This window comes from Vanellus vanellus, assembly GCF_965231255.1.
Source record: "Vanellus vanellus genome assembly, chromosome: 3".
NCBI lineage: Eukaryota > Metazoa > Chordata > Aves > Charadriiformes > Charadriidae > Vanellus > Vanellus vanellus.
In genome coordinates, this window is record NC_138907.1 from 23,475,302 (window position 1) to 23,503,106 (window position 27,805).

Genomic DNA, 27,805 nt, shown 5'->3' on the forward strand with positions numbered 1-27,805 from the left:
GGAGAAAACAGAAAAAGAAACCCATATGATAAAATGAGTGTTATTAGTCAGCACCATCATTTCACCACTTAAGTGAACTTTATAGAATATAACAATGTCTACCTGAAGTTCTGTCTATATAACATATATGGGACACCCATATACATGCCACGCATGATCTTAAAACCACAAAAATCAGAAAGTATACGAAAGGTGCATCTTTATTCATTTGTCCTTGCTGCTTCAACAGGTAATTTCTTTATAATCCAGGTTTTTAGCTTTTCTATTTCAGTTCTGCTTAACTCATGATTAAGGTTTGGAAAAGTATGAAGTGATGTTGATACTCCCAGTGACTTTAACATCTTGTTGGTCTCTTCACCCCACGAGTAAAGAACTAGTTCATCAGCAGTTCCATGACACTGAAATAATTCTGGAAGAACACTTTCATTTCTTTTCAAAGCCTAGATGGAAAAGAAACAGTTAGACACATCACTAAAAATTTTAAAAGAATCATTACAATTCTACAGTGACAATTTACGTGGCATTTCATTTATTAACCTGCCATTTATTGGTCACATTGTACTATCTCTACAGAAGCAAACAAGAAAATATTGGAAAAAAACCTGCACTTCAAATTCTAATGTGTGAACTCTTGACAAATGACAGGGTTTACTTTAAGATCTATATCCCTCTCCAAATAAGAGAAATAGAAAAAAATCATGACAGCAGATGGAGCCCATGAGTATTATAATTCATCACAAACTTTCAAAGAATAGTTACACTTACGTTGACTCTCTAACAACCAAGGACAACCTGCAAAGCATTTCATTTCTTAATCTGCCTTCTACACTGACTTACTTTGAATAAAGTAATTGTACTGTCTGTGCAAAAAAGTAACAAAAGATCACGTAAGGACAGCTTTAAAGCCTCACTTCCCTAATAGTCTCCTTATCTATTTCTAGTAAATGTCACAAGTTTAGATTAATCAATTGCCTCAGATGAATAAACATGCTATACTCAATTTTAATTATCATGGGTTTTTTTAGCTAAGCAGTTCTGTAAAGTCTACCACATACTCACCTGGTAAACAGCAGAGTCTTTATTGAGAAAACTAGACAAAGCAAAGACTCCTGCCAGATCTTGATGAAATCTGTATGCTAAATGCATTGCCATTCCACCTCCCATCGAAAAGCCTCCTAGGATGCAACAAAAGAAACAAAGATTGGATTCTGCTACATGTCTTTGTAACCCAGCTTCCAATTTATTTTTATCTTCAGACTTGTTTCTTTTATACAAAATGCAATCAAAAAACATCTTGAGGAACATAAAGGTTACAATGATCTAAAATCAAAGTACGATTCAATTAAGAATTTGGATAGCAAAAGTACTGCTGAAGATTAATCACTGAGGAAAAAAAAATTCAGCCAAAATGCCATTAATTTAGAAGCCATTCCTGTATGGTCCCTACCAGGTAGTTGAACACTGTGGCCAATATTCTCCAATATTAACAAAGCAGAACTCTATGAACAGATAATTCTCACTGCTTTTTTATTCAACTTATTTTCCCCCTAGGATAGTAGCATTTGCACGTGAAAAATCGGTACCACTACGGTACATAATCAGTGAACATTCACCACATTAGACTAGTACACAGAGATTGAGTGTTTTGTGGTGTTACACCTTAGGATATGTAATAAATAAGGACTAATTGCATTTTGCCCCACCTGAGCTCTAACAGGACCTCTGAATTAATACCCTTCTGTGTTCCATATGTCTTTTCAGCTGCACTAATTCCTTACGTGAGATAATTCCTCAGGAATGATTTTTACATGACAAATGCTTATTCATTAGGAAAAACATCCAGACTACTGCATTACTTCACAAGGACACAGTACATAGGCTATTATATTGACTGTATCCAGTTAATGACGAGGGTGAAGAATGACTGGCTGCTGAAATCTCTTCTAGCACAAGAGATGGCAACCAGCAGAAAGGTTACAACCGAGTAGCATTAGCATCCAGGGTACTGGTGATACAATTGGTTTCTGCCAGGTGTTAATTAGCTGCCAAATTCTGAGCCCAGACCTTTTCACACAAGAGACATGAAATTAGGGACTGAAGAAGAAATGCCAAAGTAGTAGACAAAACACCAAACCATTTCAGCTTGTCATCTTTTTTTAAGCCATTAAAATGAGACTCCAGAATTGGGACAGCTCTTTAAGAGCTGCTACGTAAGCCCTCTGGGGTTGATTTCTGTGCTACGCAGAAGTTTGACATGGGTGCTAAACAAAAGCAGGGAGCAGTGCCCCTGCAGCACTGAAACCGAGCCCAATGACACCCTGCAACTTTGGTACTTCACTGCATCCTGGGACCACACAGGAAATCTCTGGTGCACACAAGCTCAAAGGCAGAAAATGGTGCACTTCATAATTATTAGCTGGGTCACAGTGAGACTGTTGCTAATGGTGAATCCTCTTCCAGCATTTTTATCTCCAAGTCCCAGCAGGTCTGAGGCCCTTCTAGCTCATACTCCATCCCATATTATGAGTGCAAGATTTGGCTGAATCTGTGTAGGAAATTTTCCTGAAAACACTAGACTAATCCAGACATGAAGTGTTTTCTTACTTTCTCCCACACGACATTATTTTTAAATTTCTGATTAATTTCTGATTCTTCTTTCTATTTACTGTCACCTTGTAGTCTTAAAAAAAGATTATGGCCAAAAGTGGTAACTGCAGGTTCCTGACTTACAGAACTTGGATCTCAGGGAGAAAGAGCAAGATCACATAACATGGAAGACTGGAGTCTTGCTTTCCTTTTTCAAACACAGTGCTTAATTGAATTAGGAGAGTTGTATCCTCAAACTAGGAGATATACCTGGGATCCCCTAGCTATGCACCCAGGGGTCTGATAAATACCCTCATATTTATCTTTGGTAAATAAAGCCAAGACCTGCTATTTACCCTATAAATCAATCTTTAACGAGTTCAAAGTTAAATGTAGTATGTCTAAGTGCCCAGTGGCAGTTCAGAAACAATGGTAGTTGAGGAAAAGTAGGAATGAATATGGGTAAACAACTTCACCTGAAATTTTGAATAAAGCTGTCTTCACAAAAATAAGAATACTGAAAATACTAATGCAAGCCTTTCATCTGCAGATGACTATTTCCTACCAGACATGCTCTCGTCACAAGTAAAATAATTCTACAATGGAAAAAAAAAAAAAAAAATATATATTCCACAGGTGTCACACTAACCACAAAAATTCAACACTCCACCTTCATAGAGAGATACAGCCTTCTGAAAAAAGTATATAAAATACAACAGCTAGGCAAATTTATTATGTAAACAATACCTTGTACTAAAGTTTCCTTTATTCTCTTCTGTGGAAACTGATCATTTGCTTCTTCACTTCCTTTTGATCACTCTGAATGATGCTGTCATCCCCAAACCCCAAAACAGGCACTTACACTCAAGGAGACCATTTTGCATTTGTTTACAAATAAATACAGATATACTTTGGCCACATATAAAATGAAGTCCATTGTAAGTATTTTAGAATACAGGAAAAAAGCTGCATTGAAAACTCATTACTAGTTTGTAAATGATTTAATCTAAAATTTTGTACCCAGTTAGTCACAATCTGGCAACACTATGCAATTACTCACCAGCAGTCTTTGACAATGCAGTCACCTTCTGTTTAGAAGAATATTAGGTAATGGTTCTTTTATGTGGCTCATACTACTATGAGGAAAATGTAAGACAAAGGACTATTTCTTTGAATTTGGTTTTCCAGGGGAAAACCTGAAGTTTGTCACTTGATACCACAACAATCTCTAAGTAAATGCCGTACAGTAAATACTTCAGAAAAAAACAATCTGAATAAGGCTTTGTAGTTGAGGACAATTTTTTTTCAATTACAAGAAATACTTCGGTATAAGTGTAAATTTGACACAACGCATAAAAGACATGCTCAGTGAAGAACTTTTATAAGAATTCAAATTTTGGATTAAGGAAAAATAAGAGGCAGGTACACAAAACAAATGTATGAAGTGACAGCCAGAATGTAAGCAAAACACACAAGAAAAGTACAAGTACGCTTGTGTACACCAATGATCTCAGCATAAAGAATAGGTAAACCTCACAGCATTGCTAAGCAGATTGTGTCACGAGTGTTAATCAGAATCAAAAATGACACTGCAACATTTCAGCCTTAGATGGGCAGAACATAGCAAGCCCTTTGCTTGAGACCAATCTACTTCCAAGAAATACAAAGGGTGGGCATAGAAGTTCAGAATTTTCCAATAGGTTTCATATAAAAAGTACATTCATTTTCCATTTTCACCTTATATCCATTTTTAAAGAGATCTATGAATAACGCTTCAAAGCGGTTAAAGAGTGTTGGCTCTACAATGCTCAGGATACCAGTTCAGGAAAACATCTAACTATCTGCATTAAATTTTCTGTCTTACAAAGGAGGTTTATGCACGGGCTAAAAGATAAGCACATACAAACCAGACTCAATTAAGTAAAGCACTTTTCTTTCAGTTGCAAAGAAACTTCACTCAAGTACGCATTAATGACCTCAAATCTGCTTCTGTGTAGTGCTGGTTTCTAGGGAGTACCCCTTTTGCAGTGAGAAGGAAGCTGCTTGTAACTTGCTTTGCTAGTTGAGAAAGATTTGCTGAAATCACATGATCGTCACACTTCCAAATTAAAGAATTTGAATCAGAAGGAAACTCCCATGGAATACTTACCAAAACCAAAACATTCTTTGGGGGAATATCATCTGTAACTATGTTCAGGTAATCCCAGCCATACAATGATGTAACACAGAGTGAATAGAGACTGAATTTCTCATATGTAATTTAATTCTACTTGAATAAAACAAAAATCTTCATCACAGATGCCATTTTTCAGTGATAAAACCTTCTTTACAGAGCTTGTAAATGGCCTTAGGAGCCTTCTAAACATCAAAATGTTTGTATAAAACCTGGAGCTCACTTCTGCTTCTTGATTTATATTAATTTGCGCCTCATTTTTAGCTGTCTGAAGTGATAATGTGGTCCATGATGACACTTCAACATTATATGGAGATCAGAAACCCAAATATTTACCTACTGTCAGACTTCAGCCTTATTCATTTCTTTGTATTTGGTCTAATAACGTTTGGGTTTGTATCTCAGAAAATGACTAACTACCATCTATCACAAAGGTTTCCTTAGTCTCCCTTTTGTGCCCTGTATACATGAGAGAATGCTAAAAACTCTGCCCTCTCCTCCGTGCTCCACTCTAATGCCTGCAATGACCTATTCCTGAGTTCAGAAAGCTCTTTAGGTTTTCATTCTTTTGTACAGAAAAAACACCTCTCCAAAAAAAACACAGTTTTGACGTTGCCGATTGCTTCCCCGGTCATATAGATCCTACTGTAAAATGCCTTAGTCAATTTGTTATACATAATGATTATGGACTTAACAAACCAGATCACTTTTTCGGTCTTTCCAGTGTAATTTTAACATGTGACGATCAAAGCTGTTTTCCACACTAGAAATCACAGCCATAGGAAACTCAGTTACTAATCACATTTAGTGCACGAGTTCTGTGATCTGCATGGAGTACAGATCTTCTGCTCCTTGCAGAGATAGGCTTTGCGCTGTTCCTGCATGAATTTGAGTGGCAGTGGTAGAAACTGCTTCATTACAGCACAGAATCGGAAGAGGAGAAGCTAAGCCCCAGACATTGATAAGGATTCCGACTTTGGTGTAGGGTGTGGGTTTTGGGGTGTTTATTTTAATCAGTATTTCTTCACTAGTTTCTCTCTAGTAGTCGTTCTTCTTCTTCCCAGTATTTCTTCAAATTTGTCAGTACAGCTTTGGTAACAGTGGCACAAGATGAATGCTACAGCGTACAGTGCCTGTGCCAAAACAGTGCAAGGAGAGACACTCTTCTATTGTATAAAGCTACAACAGCGCAGTTAGAAATTGTCCGCCTGTTCTGTTATCATCACAATACATTACATACTCTTGCCTCATTTCCCTTCCATTCTCCCAGCATTTTTCAGTCTCAATTTCTCCTTTCTTTAGATATTTCACCTTAGAGCTACTTTAACCAGTTTGTTATCAGGATTTTTTACCTAAAGTCACATTTCAGTTTAGTTTACGCTCTCCCTAGGGTCTTTCTGCGATTTACCTTCTATTAATGGTAACAGCAAAACCTTGTTCTACACATCATCTGCAAAAAAGTTGACTTTCTGTTATGACCTTCTTTTTTCATCCATGAATGGAAGTATTATATACATTTAACAGTGCTCATATATGAATATCAGCGAAGAGCACAAATGCCAGTGGAACAGCGAATTCCCTTCTCCACAGAACTCCCTGAACACTGCTCCTGTGTAAGTGCCCAAACACGTATTTTGTCTCAAGTGAATTTCCTCACAGCAGCGATTTTCTCCTTTTAATCTATTCATGAAACTTCACTAAACACTAACCTTACACACTGGCAGAACTGCAATGAATGGTTTCCACCTTTGATAGCCTTTTTATTCTGTTTGTTACTCAGTAACTGAGAGTCTTTACAAGAACAAAGGCAACTTCCCTTGACTGGCTCAACCACTTCCTCTTGTTAGGAACATGAACCATGTTGCTATCCAACCTTCTCAACAGCCAAAACACATTTTGAAACGCATATTTAAGTGGTACAAGTTTTACCACTTTCTTGTAAAAACAAGCACGTATACAATAGTTTCTAATGTATCAACTCGCAGTAAAACCAGAACCAGTTACGGTTTTATTTTCAAGTGATATAGATACTAGAGGGGAACCCAACACGTGTACCTAAGGAATCATAATTTTTAGCACTAGAAGGAAAATAAAATCCATGAAAAGTCTCAAATCAGTTTTTAATAAGATGTTACTCTATCAAATCTATAGCTTGCTTTGTTTACGTAGTGTGTTTTCTTGGTTGTTTCTGAGGATGACAGCACAGCTCTGCTGCAACACTTACTTCTCATTTTTACAGTCAGAATAACTGCAAAACATGGAAAAAGGAAGAGAATAACCTATTCTTTATGCTCATGGTATTAATGATTTTAAACTGAATCGCAGAAAAGAAACTAGAAAATAGGCTCTCCAAAACAAAGAATAGTGAAGCACAGGAACAGGTTGCCTTGGAAAGCTGCGAACCTAACATTAATAGAGATCTTTCAGAACAAGTCAGAAAAGCAATGGTAAGGATTTGCCTAAATAGAGCTGATTAGCAAATGTTCTTAAGCCTCACTCTTCTATGATCTGGTAGGCACAACTGTGAAGAAAGTACAGGTTAATGTGCACCCTGTGGCATGTCTACACATGACTACCAAGCATTCTGAAAGTCCGTCCATCCGTTTAACTTTGCACAGAATTCAGGCATTTATTAAAGATGAGTAAGCATATGTTTTCAACAGAGTTTCTACTAAGGCTGAAAAGATGAGAATTTGACTCACTTCATAATTTCTTTCTTCCCACAGCCATTATCTGATGATAATATATGATGACAATAACATGATTAAATTATTTTTGGTTTTATTACTGTGAGCTTTATTTACTCCCGAATTCTACTATCATTTGCTAAGCCTGTCATTCACCATGCAGACTGAAACTGAGAATGTGCCACCTTTTAAAACCCCTCATTTCTAGATACATTAATATGGACACCATCAAGAGCTGGGAAACAAAGTGACAAGTGGTGGATCCTACCCTCTGGTTAAAATTATTAGCATTTTTACCTCCTACTGAATGATTTATGAAGGAAACAGAAACATTCATTTGTTATTCTCTCTTGCTTGCACATCAGGAAGTAAAAAGAGTAGTAGAGATCCAAAAGAAAAATAAATGGCCAGTTCAGGTGCAAACATTTTCCCCGAAATACAAGTGTAATACAAATTTACACTGATGCACTGAAAATTAATTAGATGTTTGTTGGTATTATGGGGAAGATGAACTAACAGCACTGCTTTGAGCCCAGCATTTTATAGGCATAATTTAGATAAACCACAAAGCCACATAATGGGTGGTACAGAAACAGAAATCTCATTTGAATTGCAGTGACAAATGGCAACATAAACCTATGAATTTACTTTATGGTAGTAAGTGCCTCTAAACAAAAGACAATGCTTTCCTAATAAAGACAGAAGATACCAGACAGGATTAGTGACAGCAAAAGGCTTAGAAGCCAAAGACATAAAATAGCAAGATTGTAGGTGAAGTACTTTGCCCAATGTTTTAAGGATTTATTGTTGATTGTTTTATCTTCCCATATTTATAGAATCATCTTTCTCTGCAATGTCAAAGCCAAGATATTTTCTCCCCATCCCATTCTCACACACACTGAGAGAGATGGAAATGCTAATATTTACAAGAAGCACAGAGCTTTCATGTTACTTCCACCATGGTTCAGTAGCTATGTAAGAAGTCTAGCAATAAACAAAAAGTGGTTGTGTGTCTTGTGTTATTGTTACAATACAAGGGGTCAGGAATCATGTATGCGTTTCTTGGCATACAGTCAAACCTACAGGACTGTGATGGAAAGTTTATTTTCACTGCCTGCTTATACAAGTGACTACAGGTGGCAGAGACCAACACGCTTGGATCAGCATTTCTGCACTATACAAAAAATGACCTGTAAAAGTAGGAAAGTAGTGCTAAATTAAGAACAAAAAAAAGAGAACAAAAAGACTACCTTCCACTGAAGTGTAGTTGTCTAAATTGAGCACTGCTGGAATGCTCCAAACATGAAGTGGCCATTTCTTTCAAGAGCTTCTAACATATTGTTGAATAAGATTGTTAAAATTTTTGACAATTCCCACCTAAGTGGAGTTATTTTATAGTGCACTATCACTATGGAAGCAGTTAAAAAACACACAAAACCAAACACAAGAAAACAAAACAAAGCAAAACCACCACCACCTGAAAAACCAACTCAGCTTTAAATAGAAAAAGAAATGATTGTCACACATTTCAAACTGGTTATTTGCTTGTTTAGCTAATTTAGCAATGAATTCAGGCATTTATACAGAAGGAATACATCCAGTTTTTAGGAAGGGATACTATCAAAGCCCCAGGTGTCAGAATTTGACTAATTTTATCATCCTTTTATCTCCAAAGTCAATATAAACCTACTTACAGGATTATTTGCAAGAAGTGCTTTAGCCAGGACGACCAGTAAGAGTAATTCAACAAGAATGTTTGGCTAAAAAGTGACTTCCATTATCAAATTCTGGAGATGATATAATTATTTTTGAATAATTATATATTGCAGTCAGTCTCCCTTCCTCCTCCAAGGTCAGGGGAACTAAACCTTAATAAACCAGAAGTCTACTTCCTTCAAAGACTTCTATTATTAGGAAAGCAACTCATGAAACTGTCAGGAAATAGGAATGGGTAGATGAGCCACATGCTGCTATGTGCTGGTTGTTGCACTAAATTGATATGGAGGTTTTAATAATAAGACTTTATTTACCTCCAGTAAATTAAGTAATTTAATTCTTTACAAGTAGATTCATAGAACAGCTGTTAAAAACAAGGTTGCACCAATATTTTTCTTGATAAAGAAAAAGAGGAGCGGCATTGCACAACCTGGAGTCCATCCCCAGCTGTAGAGTTCTGCCCTACAAGCAGCCACTTACGGATTTCAGAGCTAACTGTGCTACCGAAACAAACAGCACAGGCTATAATTTCTTTCAGAACAAATAATCTTACTGTACCCACAATATTGAGCCTTGTGGAAAGTCTAAATAGCTCCAGAAGGAGAATCATCCCCCAGAACACCAGGTGTTGGGCTTCTCATTTTCCACTGCTTGAGAGCCTGCTCCTGCTTCCCCTCTCTTCCCACTCGCTCTCCTTTGCACAGTGCTCCCTCAGATCTTGCCTTCTTATCCCACACCTCTGAGCTGTCAGCAGCTACCCACCTTCCTGCTTGCCTAACACCTCTCTCGCCCTCATCTAACAATATCTGACACTCATCCTCAGCCTGTAATTTCTAGTCTGCTATTCCATATAAAACCATAACCTTCAATCTTGTTACCCTCCTCATACCCATTTTGTTTTCTTTCCACTCATTAAAACTCCCACTCATTACCAAATAGACAGTCCCACAACCCAGTTCTCCTTAACCCTTTAACAGCCATCTCATTCCCTCTTCACGCAACTGCTCTGCTCTCTTGGCTTCTGCGACCTACCTGAAACGGCCCCCACTGCTCTGCACAGACTCCCGAGTCTTCCAGTCTGTTCTCTCAGCTATTTTGTCTCTATTTTCCATAATAAGATACATACCAGTATTCCCATTATGGATCTCCAACACAACTCACCATCACTGAACGCACTGGGGAAATATTCATAGCAACATTTCACCGTGGGTTCCTCTGCTATAATTGTCTTATTTTTCCCTTCATCTCACGAAGGCTGCCTCCTCGAACTCTATCACACCAGCACTCACCAATCTGCTGTCTGCTCCCTATCCATTACCTCAAGCCTTCTCTTCTTGTACCAGATGGATACGCTTCACTTTTTCAAAGAGAAATCTAAAAAGTTCCTACAATGTCTAAGAACTAAGTCGTCTCAGCAAGTGACCATATCTTCCATCATCTCCTGCACACCAATCTTTCCCAAACTCAGAAAAATTTCAGGCCACCCATTTCTCCTTTTCCAGTGGACGTTACAGTTTGGTGCAGACATACTGACTATATCTTCATAACCAAACCTTGGCCTCATATTGTCTTTCGATCAAAAATGTTACAAAGCTGCCAGTTACCTTTACAGAATTCCTGATTTCTTGTTAGAAACAGTGCCACAAGATGGGCAATTATTTGCATGAAGTCGCCTCTAAAACAACTAAGAATGTCATATTATGCTGACTCAGATTGATACTAAACCCAATCTTTATGCACAAAAATCTTAAAGGGCCTCTAACCTTCATTCTCCGCTGCATCACACACTGGTTAATCAGTGGAGAGAAGGCACAAAGTTCTCGCAGAAGAACACAAACTTCTGCAGCCACAAGTGACACAATTTTCCACTCGTGAATTTCTTATGCATCCACATGGTTCCCCTTTTGCACTTTGGATGGAGCTAATTCAGGGCTGCCTTATTTTGCTTGTTGCACCAATCTTAGATTCAACTGTGAGGATGTATGCACGTAGTCTCTGTCACACAGGCAAGGACACTGCCTTACTCTAGAAGCCTGAAATCAAAGCTCTCATGAGTGAGAAAATAAGTATAATTATTTCTGATTTACAGATGAGGAATGCAAATACACACAGACGGGGACTTCCAAAGAATCTATGGGCTGAAACAATCGCCTCATACCAATTTCCTTACTCTGCTTATGACTTGTAAAACAACTTTCATACTCTACAGTCTCACTAGGTCTAATTTTGAAGTCTACAGAAAAAGGAGAAAAGCCTAGTAGCAAGTTGGATCTGTACACAGAACATCTCCCAGCTCACCCTAAAGAAAAGCACCTGCGCTTCTTCAGCTGTTTCCAAGCCAGCAGGTATAACACGGGAAAGACAGATCAAAGAAACTGTCCTGACAGCCATCCAAAACAATGCATTCTGCAGCCAGGGCAATGAGCCAGAAAGGGAAAGTAAACAGAGGCCTTCAAAGAGCAACATAGGGCTGGACCAAGAAAACATGTAGGCAGCATGGTAGTGGCTCCACCACGCAGGATTTTGATGGCATGACTCAGTTGGCCATAAATTTATAAGTTCACACATTAAGAGTTTTTTACCCCCAACCTGAAATAGTTTGTGGTCTAGGGATAGAACAGGGAGCCAAAGACTCGTGAATTCTCACTCCTCCTCTGACACAGGCTACTCCATTCCATCAATTCCTGTGCCTCAAAATCCCACTATCTGTTTCACAGAAGTACTGTGAAGGTCACTGCAAATTTATGGAAATTAAGCGGGACAGGAAGATAGACACATAAGAATTATGACAGCTAATATTTCATTTGTTATCAATTGTTAAGCTTTAGTGATGTGTAATGTGAATTTTTTGCTCATGAATTAACTTAACCCAAAATGATTAGAGCAGTAAGGAAATGCCCATGATTACTTATATGCTACATATCGACTCTCCAAAACACAAGTCATCTTGGGAAAGTATGCTTTTCCATCCTCAAAAGGGGCTAAAAGGAAACAGTAAAAATATGTAAATATGTACCTTTTAAAGTAAATCACTGACGACTCTGTATTTTATATAATGATTACAAATGACTATTAACAATAAAAACAGTTTTAAGTTACATTTTTGAGGACACTGCCTACAGTAAGCAACATTTCCCTCCTGATACAGGTTTAAACAATGATTCAATATTCTTGAGGACTGGCTGCTGAAGGGGTTGTTCAGCAGTTGCAAGGCATGCTCACAAGCTTTCAGGATGGAGTAATCCAAAGTAGAAGATCTCTTAACAATTAAAAAATGTTAAAATAAACACATCAAAAATAAGTTTCTCTTACCTACTAGTATCCTATTTTTTGCAATGCCGTTTTTAACCTCATCGTTGATCAAGTCTGTAAGTCCCCGGCACATAGAATCAATACTTTCAATGTGTTCTGGACAGTCATTAGAGATCTTATACCTGTCAAACCACACAGTGGAAAAGGCTCCCTTCATAGGTGTATATGGCCTGGAGTGGTGGAAGGAAGGAAAAAAATTATTAACCAAGCATAAGATCAAAAGCCTTCAGCACGTCTGATAAATAAAAACAATTCAGTTTCTCTCCAGTGAAGCAAAGGAGGAACCTTTTTCGGTCTAACTCAATTCACATCCATCACATTTCACAGCCCTGAAATCACAAGAAAGGTGATCTAATTGCCGCCTTGCAATGGCTCTACAATTTAATATCAAACATATTGCTTTGAGATCAATGCTTCATCTCAAAACCAAGCCCCCTAAAATCCTTAATTGAAATTTTTAATCAGGGGGCACATTTTTCATTTTTACTTAAGCTCAGATGAGCTCAGATCAGATTACAATTGTTGCCTATAAACAGACAGCCTTTGATAAATTTGTCTGGATGGGAACCCACTGAAAATGCTAACATTGACTTCTGTGCTCTCTCTGGATTTTTTTCAGTACTAGGATTAAACAAAAACACAACTAACCTAAAATGAGAAAGCCACTATTTCAATTATTCTTAATGAAGGAACAAATTCTGCCTTTATTAATACCAGAGAGACTTCACATATGTAAATAGCTAATTCTAAACCAGAAATACTGCCACTAGTACAAGCGTACAAGAAGCAGTGTCCTATTTGCATTAGTCATGCAAGTGAAAAATGAGAGAACACAGATTTTCTTCTGCTCGGTGTCATGAACACAAAATAAATAAAGTCCATGACTTAAAAGCTGGTAAGCCAAATATAAAGAAAGAGGCAATAAACAGCAACAGATAGGTACAGCCAGACAGACTACACTGTTTCATCTTTTTGAGTACAGCTTCAGGAGCAAGTACTTAAAATTGACTGTTATTCAAAATGGCATACAAGTATGTGGTCAAGTTTAGTAGAGTGTCTGCCTTAAGTAGCCCCTCATTTGCTTAATTCAAACCAAACCATATACTTAAGCAGCCGAATTAACATTTTTTTTCCAAGCTAGCCCTTACTTGTCTATTAAAAAAAGGTTATTCCTAAGATAAAGGAAATTCAGTGGAAATATTTTGTATACTCAGCAAGCTAAAGCTAAGTTTAAAAATGCTTTTGCCTTTTTTTTTTTTTAAACTTCTGTTCAGTATTACCACTGTCTCTAGGATCCTTCCCAAATTACTTGATCAACACCTAAGAAACAAGATTACAAAACTCTAACAAAGGTCAGTTTCTAAGAGGAGACATTCCAATCAAAAATATCAACAACAGCAGAATCAGTGGAGTTTCAGGAAGTCACTTGGATGAACAACAGACTAAGTGCTTGGGCAAACAACATTTAATTCATGGTATTAGCTTCTCTCTCAAACACTTTTATATGAATCCTGATTAAAATGCTTAACAGCCAGAGTGCTTCAATTTCTAGTAAAACCAGAGTACCTTATATTTGTGTGAGAAAAGATGTGTAAGCTTTTAGTATTATTACAGCAGGTTGTCCCAGAATTTCCATGGAATGAAGATACATATTTGTATTACATTACAGAAATTTATATTTACATTACAAAAATATTAAAACAGTTTTCCCCACATTTGAAAGACACAATCATACAATTTATAAACAGGACAAAATCCATGATGAAATTATAATACTTGATCATACAGGGACTTTTACCTGCTGTTTTTGCAAATTCCACAATAAGACACATGAAAAACTAATGTGTCTTAACCCCGTAGGAAAAGACCCCCAAGCAAACGGACAAGATGCTTTCAGCTGTGACAAAAACGTCCTTGCAACCCACTCTTGATTTCTCAGAAATGCATTAAAAATAACCTTTACGTAAAGCTGAGAAGTAAGATTCTTTTAATGGTTCACCCAACTGGCACATCTGTTTTAGTCATTCACCTTGTTCCTTAAATAAATCCCTTTATTAGCTGGCACACTACAACTCAGACATTACCACGGTAAACAAATATGTTTGGCGTGAAACCATCTGTACAGCTCCAAGAATACAGCACAAAATTTTTTCATACAATTAAACCACAAAAGAGAAAAAAAAAACAAAACAACCAACCCTATGTTACAGTGACACGAGAGGCTGAACTGAAATACACAAAGGCAAAGAAATACAGAGTGGAGTGAAAACTCCATCCGGTAAGATCAGCGCAGTCAGGTAAGGACAGTGTCAGACCAAATGGTCAACTTGAAGTTTGGGTTTTTTTGCTTTCTTAAGTTTAACAAAACTCGTAACATTAGTCCTGATGATTTTTTTTCCTCTCTGCCTCACCTTCTTTATTGTCTTTTTTAAATGATACTAAAAATAAAGCTCCATGTCTCTAAAACATGTGCTGTTGAAACTCAGAATGAAAATATATAGTCCCCCAAGTTATGTGGGGGTGTTTTGTTGTTGTTTGTTTAGTTTTAAAGGGGGTACGTGTTTTTGTTCTGCTTGCTCTGAAGCACACAAAAGATTCAAATCCATGTAAGAAAACAAGAATCGAGGACCTTCTCTTCTGGTATATCCAACTGCCAAACTTTTACCTGTATTTAAGAGACATTTGAAACACAATTTCCTACAAATTGAACTAACCCTTAACATTTAAAAATAAAGGGAAAAGAAGATGTAAAGGCTAATAACACACAGCATTTAAGAAACTGCCAGAACCCTGAGGAAGTGAATCTTTAAAATGCTTCCCAATATCCTCAAATCCCTCTGGACCACGTTTTCTGACTATTTTATAGGTCTTATTTTTTTAAGGGTGTGCATTGATCTAAAATTGACTTCCTCACACATACACTTCTTGCATGAGACTGCGGTTTCAAGAAGATCTTACACTCCTAATATTTGAATGCCTTAAAAGGAAAATATATCCTGTAATATCTCTGTAAGTATTTATTATCCTTTCAATCTTTTAAACATGTATTCAGATAGAAGTAGTTTTCACTGTTGATTTCACTGTAAAGTTTCAAAGTAATCTAGATCATTCAAGTTTTCACCAGCTGAAGATAGGTTAGCTTCTGCTAATGTGTGTTATATACTAACCATGAAAACATAATGAAAGCAGAAAGTACTAACACCATCTTCCTCCACCTTCCTGGAACATGGATTATATACTCTAGACCTTCTTAATCATATTTAGAATTGTGATAAATAGTTTGAAATTATCTTAACAGAAGTGGAGAGCAACTGAATGATGCTACACAAGGTTCAAATTCAGCTCTAAAAACATGCCAAATCCTATCTCCAAAATGATGCTATTAGCATAGCAATTCACATAAAACTACAGGTGTTTTTGTTCGTTACCCAATAAATCACTGTCCCCGACCCATGTTTTAAGTTAAAAGACAAGCCAGCACTGCTAGCAGCTCTAAATAAGAAACATGAGTAACAGACAGCACGTTGATAAACAGTAAATATTCTTCCCCCAACTCTTTCTCCTGAAGCACAATTGTATCACTACCTTCACACTCTGTGCTATGATCACCCTGTTAATGCAGCCACATAAAACCCAGACCACTGGTGCTGGCTCACAGCTTTCTTAAAGTTCCAGACAGAACTTCCTGAGATGTCAGACAGAATTGGGAATTTATAGTGAAGTTAGGCTTCAAGATTCAAATAAAGAAAGAGAAAGATCAAAATTTTTGAAATCCTCACTTTTGCTTCCTTCCCAAACCCATCTCCTCTCAGTTAGGAGGCACAGAGTTTCATGAGACTTTGTAATGTTGTCTTTTCAAAGACTGTGCATCCCTTCAAGAAAAATCTACAGAGCACACTGCCAGACTGCTTAAGTTCTGCTTTATTCCGCTCTGGTGAGGCCCCACCTGGAGTACTGAGTCCAGCTCTGGAGTCCTCAGCACAGGAAAGACATGGACCCGTTGGAGCAGGTCCAGAGGAGGGCCGCAAAAATGATCAGAGGAGTGGAACACCTCTTCTATGAGGACGGGCTGAGAAAGTTGGAGCTGTTCAACCTGAAGAAGAGAAGGCTCCAGGGAGACCTTACTGCAGACTTTCAGTACTTAAAGGGGGTTTATAAGAAACACGGGGACAAACTTTTTAGCAGGGCCTGTTGCGACAGGACAAGGGGTAATGGTTTTAAACTAAAAGAGGGTAGATTTAGACTAGATAGAAGGACGAAATTTTTTACAATGAGGGTAGTGAAACACTGGAATAGGTTGCCCAGAGAGGTGGTAGATGCCCCATCCCTGGAAACATTCAAGGTCAGGTTGGAGGGGACTCAGAGTAACCTGATCTAGTTGAACATATCCCTGCTCATTGCAGGGTGGTTGACTAGGTGACCTTTAAAGGTCCCTTCCAACCCAAACTATTCTATGATTCTGTAAGAAAGGCTTGACTCTCCTAAAGCTGATGATGGCAGGTTTTTCCAATGAAAGCAAAGTTACTCCCCAGTCCCAAATTCTCTCCTAGCATAAGCTCACCACTTATACTAGTACACCACAATAGAAAATCTAGTTCATAATTCTGCTTTTTAATTCCCACTGTCTCCTTGAAGCAGAAAGTGAATTTTAAAAGAAAAGGGGATGAAGGCACAGAATCCACCTATTCAAATCAGAAGTAAAATTCAAAGCTCTAGTCCAAGGTATATCTTATGTTAAACTGGGGTTCATCATATCTTAATAATGAAGCTTTGTGGTATGGTAACAGAGCATAAGATATTTCAGAAATTCAAACAGCTTTAACTTGGAAGTACACTTAAAAAAAATAAACTAGGAAGAAAGACGAGTAATTTCCATGAGGAGTAATTTCGGCTGTTCCTCAGAAAAGGCTGTGCCTGTTCACTCAATCACATGCAAGTGCTTTTGATAGCATTGTTCACTCAATCACATGCAAGTGCTTTTGATAGCATTGTTCTGGATATATATTGCCTGAAATGAGAGCTAACTGAGCCAGTACGGAATGGTTACCTGAAGAAATACTATGTTGACAGCCTTTGTTATTCGGGACAAATCTAATTCACTGAGGACAACTGAAGCCGCAATAGAAACTGACAAAAAACTCAGCAGGATGAATTCTGAGTTTGTTTCTGTTTCTTTGTTTCCGTTGGTTTGTTGTTTGGGTTCTTTTTTTTAGGGGGTTGGGGTGTAAATTGTGGGGATTTGTACTAGTCAGAGGAACGGCAATAATGTCATGGTTGAGAAAACACCATAAATGACCTTTTCTACACACTGCCTATTCCTTAGCAACAGCTAATAGTGGCTGCTTTATGAATTCACTGAAAGAAAGTGACAAGAGGCAAACCAGGTTTCAATCTGAATCAGTTCTCCATTACAGGACTTGAAAGACACTCTGGGATTCAAAGTGGTACCTCTCACAAGCTGGTGGCAAACACCACTGAGGATGGATGAATGACGCTAGCCAAGCACAGAAACCCCTGAAAACACAGTAAAGCAGGAGCACAGAATGACACACCTGAGGATCCCCCAACTGCTTGCTAAAGGGGCCATATAAAAACTACTGTCTCCCATTCTTCTGTATTGGAAAAAAGCTGAGAGAAGACAAACAAGAGGAAGGATATCTAAGAGCACGATGTAGTTAAAGGGATTAGAAATCCAAGATTATTGCCATCATAATCTACTTTGTTTTCCCCAAGCATGGCTAAAGTATCTCTGACGTGTTTATTGCATTCCACGTGGTATTCAGTATATGATGTAAGCATTACACGGATATATATCCAATTGATTTCCTCACCTAATGCAAGAGGAGAAATAATAGGAAAATCAGAAGTTTATCCAAGCGTGCTTCCATCGTTATTATGCAGAATAATTAAATTTCTACTTACAGAAGGAGATGAAAGAACCACCCCATGATACCAACTAAAACCCTTTCCATTTATCCCTCAAACTTCCACCTCTAAAAAGACTTCTTTGTGTTAAATTTATGAATGAGGTTAGGGCTTACAAAAGTGAAGGATTAATAACATTTGCTTGAGCCAAAAATAGTATGATAGGCACCATGCGTTCTCCCCTACACAGCTCCGCCAATCCATCTCAAGTCTGACCTGCAGTACCCCTGCTGCTTTTCCAGTCCTAGGCCTCTCACAAGTAGAGGCTGCCAATGTAGCTGAACGGTGCCAAACTGTCTGGTGGTTTTGCAATATAGCCAAATGGGGACTACGATGAGATGAAACTCATTTCCACCCATGAGCTGAGCAAAGACGTGAACTGAGGTTGGAGTACCAGGCCATATAATGCTGAGCGGTCCTTACCAGCCACATGCTTAGACAAGGGAAATTAGAATAAATTGGGAAGAAAAAAAAACAAACAAAAAAACAGACAACAAACCCTGCATAGAGACTTACTGGCCACAGAAAGGTATGTTGAGTGAACGCCAAAAAGATCCACAAAATAGCCAAAGAAGTATTTCTTTCAGAACTTTACTTTCTGACTTGCAAAAGAGAAAGACTGTCAGAATGGAATGCGAGACAACGCAAAGAATCTTTGACCTAGATTTTTTAAGGGAATTATAGAAAGTAAGGTATACTTATTAAAACAAGTGGAGCCTAAATGGTTTTAACTTTACCACGTTAGCTTCTGCTATGCCAATTTAAACTATCACTTTCTATTAAAAAAAAAAAAGGTTAAATTGGGTGGTATTCAGTTCTGATTTAGAAACTCAATAGAAACCTAATGTTTAAGTCACAGTTGTAGCAGCTGAAACAGTATTTAAAGCTGTAGCCATCCTGACCCAAATAAAAAAGGAAAAAGGAAACCCTTTCCTTTAAAACTATTACTGTAGACGTGGCTTTAGGGATTGCATCAGCTGCTAGGGCTACAATTTGAGTTTCTCTTTTTTAATTAAAGATATACATTAGCATTACGAGGGAGAGGAAATAAAATTCTGTTGTGTTTAACAAGTTTAATCTATGTACAGAAGCACTGATCTTGAAAGAAAGCTAGATAAGGTTAAAAGAACAACCTATTAGAACAAGTTCTCTACTCATTTTTAAGTATCCCAGTTGCCTTCATTATAGAGAACAAAACAATATCTCTCTAAAGAATGCCTAAAAATCTTCATTTGTAAAGCAAAATTTGCATGCATTTAATTTCCAAACATACTCCGAATTCAGGTACAACTACCCTTAACTACATCACATAGAAACATCAAATCCACATATTTTTCCATTTCTTATTTAAGCATGCTTTTCACCACAAGCATTTTACTTAGAAATTTTGCAAGTTTTTCTTTTTTAATAGTAAATTGAACTATCTATATTCTGTTATTTTTGCTCAGGAAACAAACATATATGAGACTCACAGGATTCTCCAAAGCGATGGGGGATGAGTATGACAAAATGCTGCAAACACTTCACCTGTCCTGGGGGCATCTGGTGATCATTTTCTACACAGACCCTGCACATTATAAAAATTATGACAAAAAAGTAAATCTTTTCTAAAAAGTGTAACTTTTTACAGAGACCTGTAGAGTATAGTAAAAAACAGCTTTATAAAATGTAGTTCAGTAACATTCTATTGCTTTTACCCATAAAAAAGAAATAACCTCTCTAGTGTTTGCTGAAATCAATACTAATGAAGCCAGAGAACATGTTTTAGAATTCTTCTAGATTATATGCTGGGCTGGCTTTCCAAAATAATTTTCAAACATATTGACTCTTGAATCAAAACATGTCTGAACCTCTGACGTTTTAGTAAACGAAAAATATGTATGGTTCAGTGCCTGGGATAAAATCTAAACAAAAAGTAAACATAAACTCCATCCACCCTCCACAACGGAAAAAAAAAAAAAGTCAATGGTTTATTGAAAAATGTGAATTCCCCTGCTTTTCAGAACTGTATTTAATAGACATGAAGAATGTATAAGACCAAATGTATAAATCTATCTATCAGCAGAATTACATCCATCAAAAACGTGAAGAGGTATTCTTGACCTGCAGCTTATTTTGCCAAAGCCTCTAGCATTGCAGTAATATCATCAAACCTGCTTTTACTGGCATAACTACTTTGACGGAGAGCGTTCAATGTGTATGTGGTAAGTTAAGCTGGAAAAAACAGGAGTTTATAGAGTATGAACTACATCCACATTAACAGTATTTTGCCAGAAGAGTGTATTAGCCAAGCAATCCTACTATGGTCTCGCCTAACTTCAAGCTTTTGTTCGATTTCATCATCAGTGTAAAAACCTGCTGGCAAGCTTTGCACCTATAATTGACAACACAATGGCAGGTTGTGCACCCACAGAGACTCTCACTGACACCAGCACAGCTTTCCACTAGCACATTGCTCTGTCTCTACAGGACCAAGACTGAATCAGAACCTTCTTTAGTGCATCTACTCACCCGTAACTGTCTACCTATAGGTCTCATTATCAAGGATGCCGAATTCCCTCATTAGTGCCAGAAGCATTTGGAATTCTTATCAGAATACATATCCACACGCACACAAAATCAGACCATATGCAGATATAATTATTTTAATGTCTGACATCAAGTCTGGATGTTCTAGGTCTTATTCTTCCTTTCTGTGGAAGAAGGGAGAGCAACCACTACAAATGCTTTGAAAAGCATAATGTGTTTTGGACTTTAACACCAAAACAACATGAAATGGGTCTGTAAAGGCTTCTGTTATTTTGGTTTCAACCCGTAACACATATCTTCACAAACATCAATTCAGCATAGCTGCAAACAGTGGCTAACGTTATTGTACTTAAGGGCATCTGTTTTATTTCACTATGTCAGCTAATGGTGCTTATCAGCAACAGAGAGCTGTACAATAATATCCCAAGCGTACTTCACATTGTCAGTCAAAGACAAACAGTGTGGGTATTTTTTATTCTTCAAATATACAACTTTTCACAGTTTTGCTAAAAAACACTTCTGAATCAATTCATGCATGACCTCTATGTCCACAAAAGAACAAGAATAACCTCGACTTAAAAAAAAAAAAGTAAAGGGGGTGGAATTAACTGGTTATTCACATATTTAAATTACAACACTGTCTGTCTTCCCATCTGTTTACAGAAGTACTGAAATCCTAAGTCTGAAGATAAAAACAAATTCCCCATAAACGCCACTCATTTGAGTCAGGGGACCTTGCTGGTTAATCATTTACACATAGTTTATATCTGTAGTTATCCAAAGAAACCAAAACACATGAGAAAATGACTGGACCCCAGAAGCGCAGTGGGATGGAAAAATGAAGCACTAGCCTAACAGATGTGGTCTGAGGTGCTCTGGCTGCATAGAACACGTGAAGAAAGATCGTTTCATAAGGAAGCAAAACCTCCTACATTTCTCCAGTACCTGTTGTGTTGATAGGGAAGAAACGGAGCCCATCAGCATGTGTGATGTGCCACTGATAACTCTAGCCATCACTTTAACCTGTCATCAATGAAGTAATGAGAGTGTTATTTACAGAAAAATCATATTCACTACCTACTAACCCAAAACACACTGCTTCAAAGACTTCCACTCATGGGCTCAATTTTCTGCAACATAGTGAGTACATTCAAACTGCAACCTCTCAATTGCTTTTCCTGCCTAAGAAGATCATAAAAATACATGGTCAAGGAAAGTTATTTTTTTCATGTATTAGTGAACGCCAGACAAAATCTGCTATTATACTTGTTTATACCCTCCAAGAATTTTTTCTCTGACTTTCAAACCTCTGTACCTCGAAAGTCTGTGCAGAACGTCACAATTTCCTTTTCCTTTCAGTATTCATCCACGCTTACACACAAATTCAGAAGGAAACTTAAGTGCCATTACCTTTCAAGGAAACGTTTTCCTAACTTAGTCACAGACACCTTAAAAATGAATTTATATTACAAAAAATTAAACATCTCTGAAATATAAGGCCATGTTCTTAGTCAGCTAAATATGGAGGTAGGCACCCAACTTTTAGCCTTCAGGTCTGACCTCACTAACTTTCAAATTCCCAGAGGTAAATATATTTATCTATATTTCCGGTCTACTATGGAACACAGGGTGTCATTTAATAATGAGATTTGTGCCTACAGTGAGTGTTGAACTCTATTATCTTTGAAACAACTGGGCCAGGATTTGAACTAGAAGAAATGTGTAATTTTAAATTCCCAGTCCTTTCTGCAGCAGCTGAAGATCTTTCACATCCTACTTGCCAAGAAGACCAATCACCTTCAGAACTGAAACCTGGCATTAAATACAACAGAATATTTTAGTGGTTAATTTATGGGAGTTAACATAGGTAGGATTATGATCCAGAACAAGGCTCTACACACACTGGAGTATCTTTTTCTATTTATATCAAGGAGATGGAAAGATACCATGAGGATAATGCCTGAATTTGAATTAGACTGTGAATTCTCTGAAGTCTTAATGATTTAGAGTCTTAACCACTTAAAATCATAGTCCCTGGGCAGCAATGCACTATTGAGCTCGTTTTGCCAAAAAGCATATACATGAGAAAGAAGGAGGAAGTGTTATGACAGTCTGTACCAATATTCACAAGCGTATTTTACAGTACTGGAACAGAGTAATTTAATCCTACAGTTAAAATATATTAAACAATACCTGGCAGGAGCCGTTGGGTAAATTACTTTTATGTGTTGGAAAGCCATGTCTTGATTCAAAATTTGTTTTATCCATGTTCTTGCTCCTTGGCCAGTATCACCTGTATCACACAGAACAGTACAACAAGAATTATTCTATGCATTTAGAAAAAAAAACTATACAATTTAAAATATATTTATACCAGATTGAACTAATTTCTAAATCACAAAGTCAACTCTCCAAAACACTGAAAAAGAACTTTCTAGAATAGCCTCAATCCCCTTTTCACAGAAGATGGACTCAAAATTTCCTAGAAACAGACTACTTAAGAGGTCTTACAGCATAAGTTTAATAAATACTTTAGTACATCCAATGGCTTAAGTACCTCCTAATCAGGCACAAGGCCTTACTTCTTACTTACAACTTACCTTATTTGCTGATAACCGTGACAAACAAAAAATACCGATGAACATCTTAAAAAGAGAGATAAAATACCTGCTGCTCCCCTTAGAAAAGATAATTACTTTTACTGCAGAATTTTATGTATGTTAACCTACCTCAAAACCTAGTCAAGAGCGAAAAAAGGATCTTCACATTTAATTATGCTAATATTACACATAGGCTTTAGGGGAAGTATCAGTCAAATACTTCCAATGTTTTGTAAAAATACTCATGAGATGAGTTTGTGTTAAAATATCTGGCAGGCTCCTCAAAAAATGTGATACCAGAGTTCCATTTGAAGGCTAGTTGAGATCTGACTCTCAATGTGTTTTTCCAAGTCTTATCAACTCAGCCTATAGCCAAAACACCTGCAGACTCAAGTGCTATGAATGTATATACGGGATGAGTTCTTATGCAGGCAGTACATGTTCCTTTCAAAAGTATACTTATATACACCAGACAGTATCTAGAGCTTGTCTTTGCATCACTGGTATCTTCAACTATAACTTCACTGCCACCCCTCTGCACAGCACACACACACAAGTCTCCAAAAAGAGTTAATGCTTCAAGCTTGAGTAAACTGACCCATTAAGGAATATGGTTTATAGTAGGCAGTAATACATCATGTAATAACATTCAACCTAAAAATTTGGTGGGCACTCAGCAAACTGGCTGCCACCCACGCCATACGACTTTAGTCTTGTTTGAAGTCGAGGCTCCTTGATAGCTTGACTATCAAGTCAAACTGCTGAAGTTAACAGTATTCTCTATTACTTTATCTCAAGTTGGGTCAGTTTGACTTCACAACTTGCCCTATTCTTTTCAATAAAATGGCCAAACCACAAGAGAAAACATCACTGCCCTAAGCCAGGCTTACTGCCACGTTACATGGGTTGATTTATTGTTACAATGATTATAATTCCCCAATGGAGATGACTTGCTCTTGTTTTAGCACTCAAAGTTCAGTGATCTTTATTTACACATACAATTAATGCACCTTCAGAACTAAAATAGAAGGCAAGAAGGATCTAAACCTGGCATTTAGGTTTTTTTTGTTGAGCACAAATGGCATAACCATGAGGTTGTCTGTTTGATCTAAATACTCCAAGTGACAAATAAGCAATAGGGTTGTAGAACTGACACAAATCTTATTCTGTGCTACGTTAAACAGTAAAATCAAGGTTATATCTTTAACTGGATGCTTCAGAACACATTCCAACAAGCACTTTTGTTATGCGAGTAGTGTAGTCTGAAGTCCCAACACACCTCTGATTCTTAGTAGACACTCTTGACATGCAAGGGTTTCCTCATGGTTGCTGTCACCTAATTTATGAACAACCTACCTTAGGGAGGCTTCAATAAACATTTTTTTCCTATACACACCTCTTTTTTCAGTTAGAAAGCAAAAGTCTAGGCTTTGCAAATACACAGGACCCATCCTTAGGTAGATCAACTTCAGCAATTATCTGACTGCTTATAGAATTGGGACTTACTTAAATCTTTACAAATTCCTTAGAGGTGCAGGACATATCTTTTATTACTTATTCACATTTCTTAAGTTTTGCCAAGATCAGCAGAACCATTTACAGTTAATGAAGCTAGTTTATCTATGAAAAGTTCATAGAAAACTCATTAAATAAGAGAAAATTTAACTATGACCTTCTGTGTGTCAAGAGTCCCCATGGTCCAAATGCTCTGCAACTCCTGTAGAGCACTTGCATTTTGATTTGGTAAGAACAGAATTAGGAGGGGAGGGAAAAAGAAGGGAGACTGTGACACCAAACAAAACCCAACAACCTTCTGAAAGGATTGTCTTTCAGGATGTTCTTAGATTTTAGCATTGTATGTTCTTCTGAACACTCCTAAAAAGAAACAAACAATGCACGGACAATTCTGCTGTGAGTCTGTTTACAAACCTGAAAAAAACTGATGACAGCAGTATTATCTTTTCCCCCTCCTCGAGTAAAATATGAATTATTTTCCTTTCAAATATAGCTTGAATTTCCTTTTTTTTTTTTTTTTCTGTGCCAAGTTTAAACTTAGCAACATGTAACATGTAGACTGGATATTAGGAAAAAATTTTCTTCACCAAAAGGGTTGTCAAGTACTGGAACAGGGAAGTAGCTGAGTCACCATCCCTGGAGGTATTTAAAAGACATGTAGATGTGATGCTTGGGGATACGGTTTAGTGGTGGACTTGGCAGTGTTAGGTTAATGGTTGGGCTAGATGATCTTTACAGTACTTTTCCGACCTAAGCGATTCTATGATTCTATGAATGTTACAACATACAAAGTTGTAAACCTAAGTCTAAAAAATCGTTATACATTTGTAATGTCCATTTGCCTTCCATGCTGAGCTACCAAATGTATCCCCTACCTAAATTTGATGTACAGTACCTGCAATTTTTTTATATTTTTCTATACTATTTTGCATTTACATTCTCCACTTATTACAATTTGTCTGGAGCAAGCATTATGAACAAAATGGATTCATGCCATTTGACTGCCACTTTCCATCACAAGTGCCATACAGAAGGTTTACAATTCAGGTTTACAAGCCAGCCCACAGCAACGGCACTGCGGCTATTTCTGTTTTGAATTCTGTTCTGTGGAACTGCTAAACAAAACCAAATAAAAGCACCCTTGTACTTCCCCATTGCAAACATTATAAATGAAATCATATCAAACATGAAAAATTGTAGAGTACTTTAACCACATGTGGAATCAACCTCTAACCATAATCTTCCCTTACTCCTCCAACATGAGAGAAAATTATTTCCTCAAGCATTAAAGCATTAAGGTTAACAAGGGGGCTGAACACATCTCAGGAACCCTCTTCCACTTTCATTCTTCAACTCACAGAACTGGAGAAAAGCAAAACTAAACTAGGTTATAAAAGTGAAACTGATTTAATAAGCACATACTTCTCTTTAAACTAAATGGAAGCATCAGCTAAATGCAAAACTAAGAGAAACACGCTGAAAGAGTTGAGCTCATCGCCACATGCACGTGGGCAGCTCAAGAGAATCAATACCCAAGGCCTTGATCTAATAAAGACCAATGATTGCTATTTTTCGGTTTGTTGGTGGGGGTTTTTGTTTGTTTGGGTAGGTTTGGGTTTTGTTTGGTTGGTTTTTTTAAGTCACCTGGACTTTGTTGTTATTATTCAGCTAGTTAGAAATAACCTTTAAGAAAAACAAACAAACAAACAAAGCACATGCTCCCCTCCTGCCCTCAGACTGGTCAGCAATGCAGGTGGCGACCTTCTGCTGATGGTGGCCACAAAGCCAGTTTGGACCAGGCTAGGACCCCTCCGGACAGAGAGGGGTCAGTTTATTAACCCCGGCTTTTAAAAGGTGACAACGAATACTTTCAACCTGACCCGAAAAAGGCCAAGAGCCATTTTAATTCTACCCCTAGAGTGGGGGAATTAGGAGAATACGTGTGCGTTCTCCTGGCGAAGAGAGCCAGGCTGGCCTGTAACGGCACCGTCCCTCACAACCCCCCACCGGCCCACCTCAGCCCCGGGGAGGCCCAAACGCCACACCCGGCCCACGCACACCGCTTTGCCCACGGAAGCTCCTGCTGGCCGGCCAGCGCCGGCACAGGGACACCTCACACCCCTTCTCCTCGCTTCCAGCCCCCCCGAGCCCGCCGGCTGCCGTGGCGGCGGGCCCGTCCCGCTGACCCCCCTCACGCAGCGCCGAGCCGCCGCGCTCTGAAGGGGCCGACCCTGTCCCTCACTCCGGCCGCCCTCCCGGGAGGGCACCACTGCGCAGGAGGCAGCGACGGCGGCCATCCCGGCCCCGCGGTCGGAGGGCGGCCTCCCCCAGGCGGCTCTCCTGCGCCCTTCCCCGGCGGGACGCCCCGGCCCCGCCGCGGGGTTGCAGGGGAAAAGAAGGGGAGGGGGAGAAGCAGCCACCTGAGCCATGCAGGAAGATGAGGGAGGCGGTGTGCCTGCCCGCGGGGGACACCACGCTCCTCTGCAGCGCTGCTGAGGCCGCCATGCCCAGTGCTCGCCGCCTCCTTCTCCTCCTCCTCCTCCCGGCCCGGCCCGGCCCTTCCCTGCCGGTAGCGCGGCCCACCGCGCCGGCGCAAAGGCGGCCCCGCGCCCGCAGCGCTCCGCCGCCGGGCCGGGAGGGAGCCCCAGGCCTCCCCCGGAGCTTCGCACCGCGGGGCCTTGTCCCCTATCCCCCAGCATTCCTCGGCCGCAGCTGCCACCCCAGGAGCATCTCTCCCGGTCCCAGACCCCGAAAAGTTCTCA

At 38.6% G+C, this 27,805-nt stretch overlaps 1 protein-coding gene across 2 annotated transcripts; it reads right to left on the reverse strand.

The window, feature by feature from the left end:
• Positions 1-27,582, reverse strand: LYPLAL1 (lysophospholipase like 1). Of its 2 annotated transcripts, none has more exons than XM_082481183.1 (5): positions 27,464-27,582; positions 23,122-23,221; positions 12,475-12,644; positions 1,060-1,175; positions 1-440 (listed from the first exon to the last, which is right to left on the reverse strand). In XM_082481183.1, exons 1-5 carry the CDS (start codon positions 27,546-27,548, stop codon positions 201-203), a joined length of 711 nt encoding a protein of 236 aa, XP_082337309.1. In that variant the 5' UTR covers positions 27,549-27,582; the 3' UTR covers positions 1-200. The 2 variants fall into 2 exon arrangements, with proteins under 2 accessions (XP_082337309.1, XP_082337310.1); XM_082481184.1 differs by lacking the exon at positions 27,464-27,582 and adding an exon at positions 27,059-27,123.
• Between the last annotated feature and the right edge of the window lie 223 nt (positions 27,583-27,805).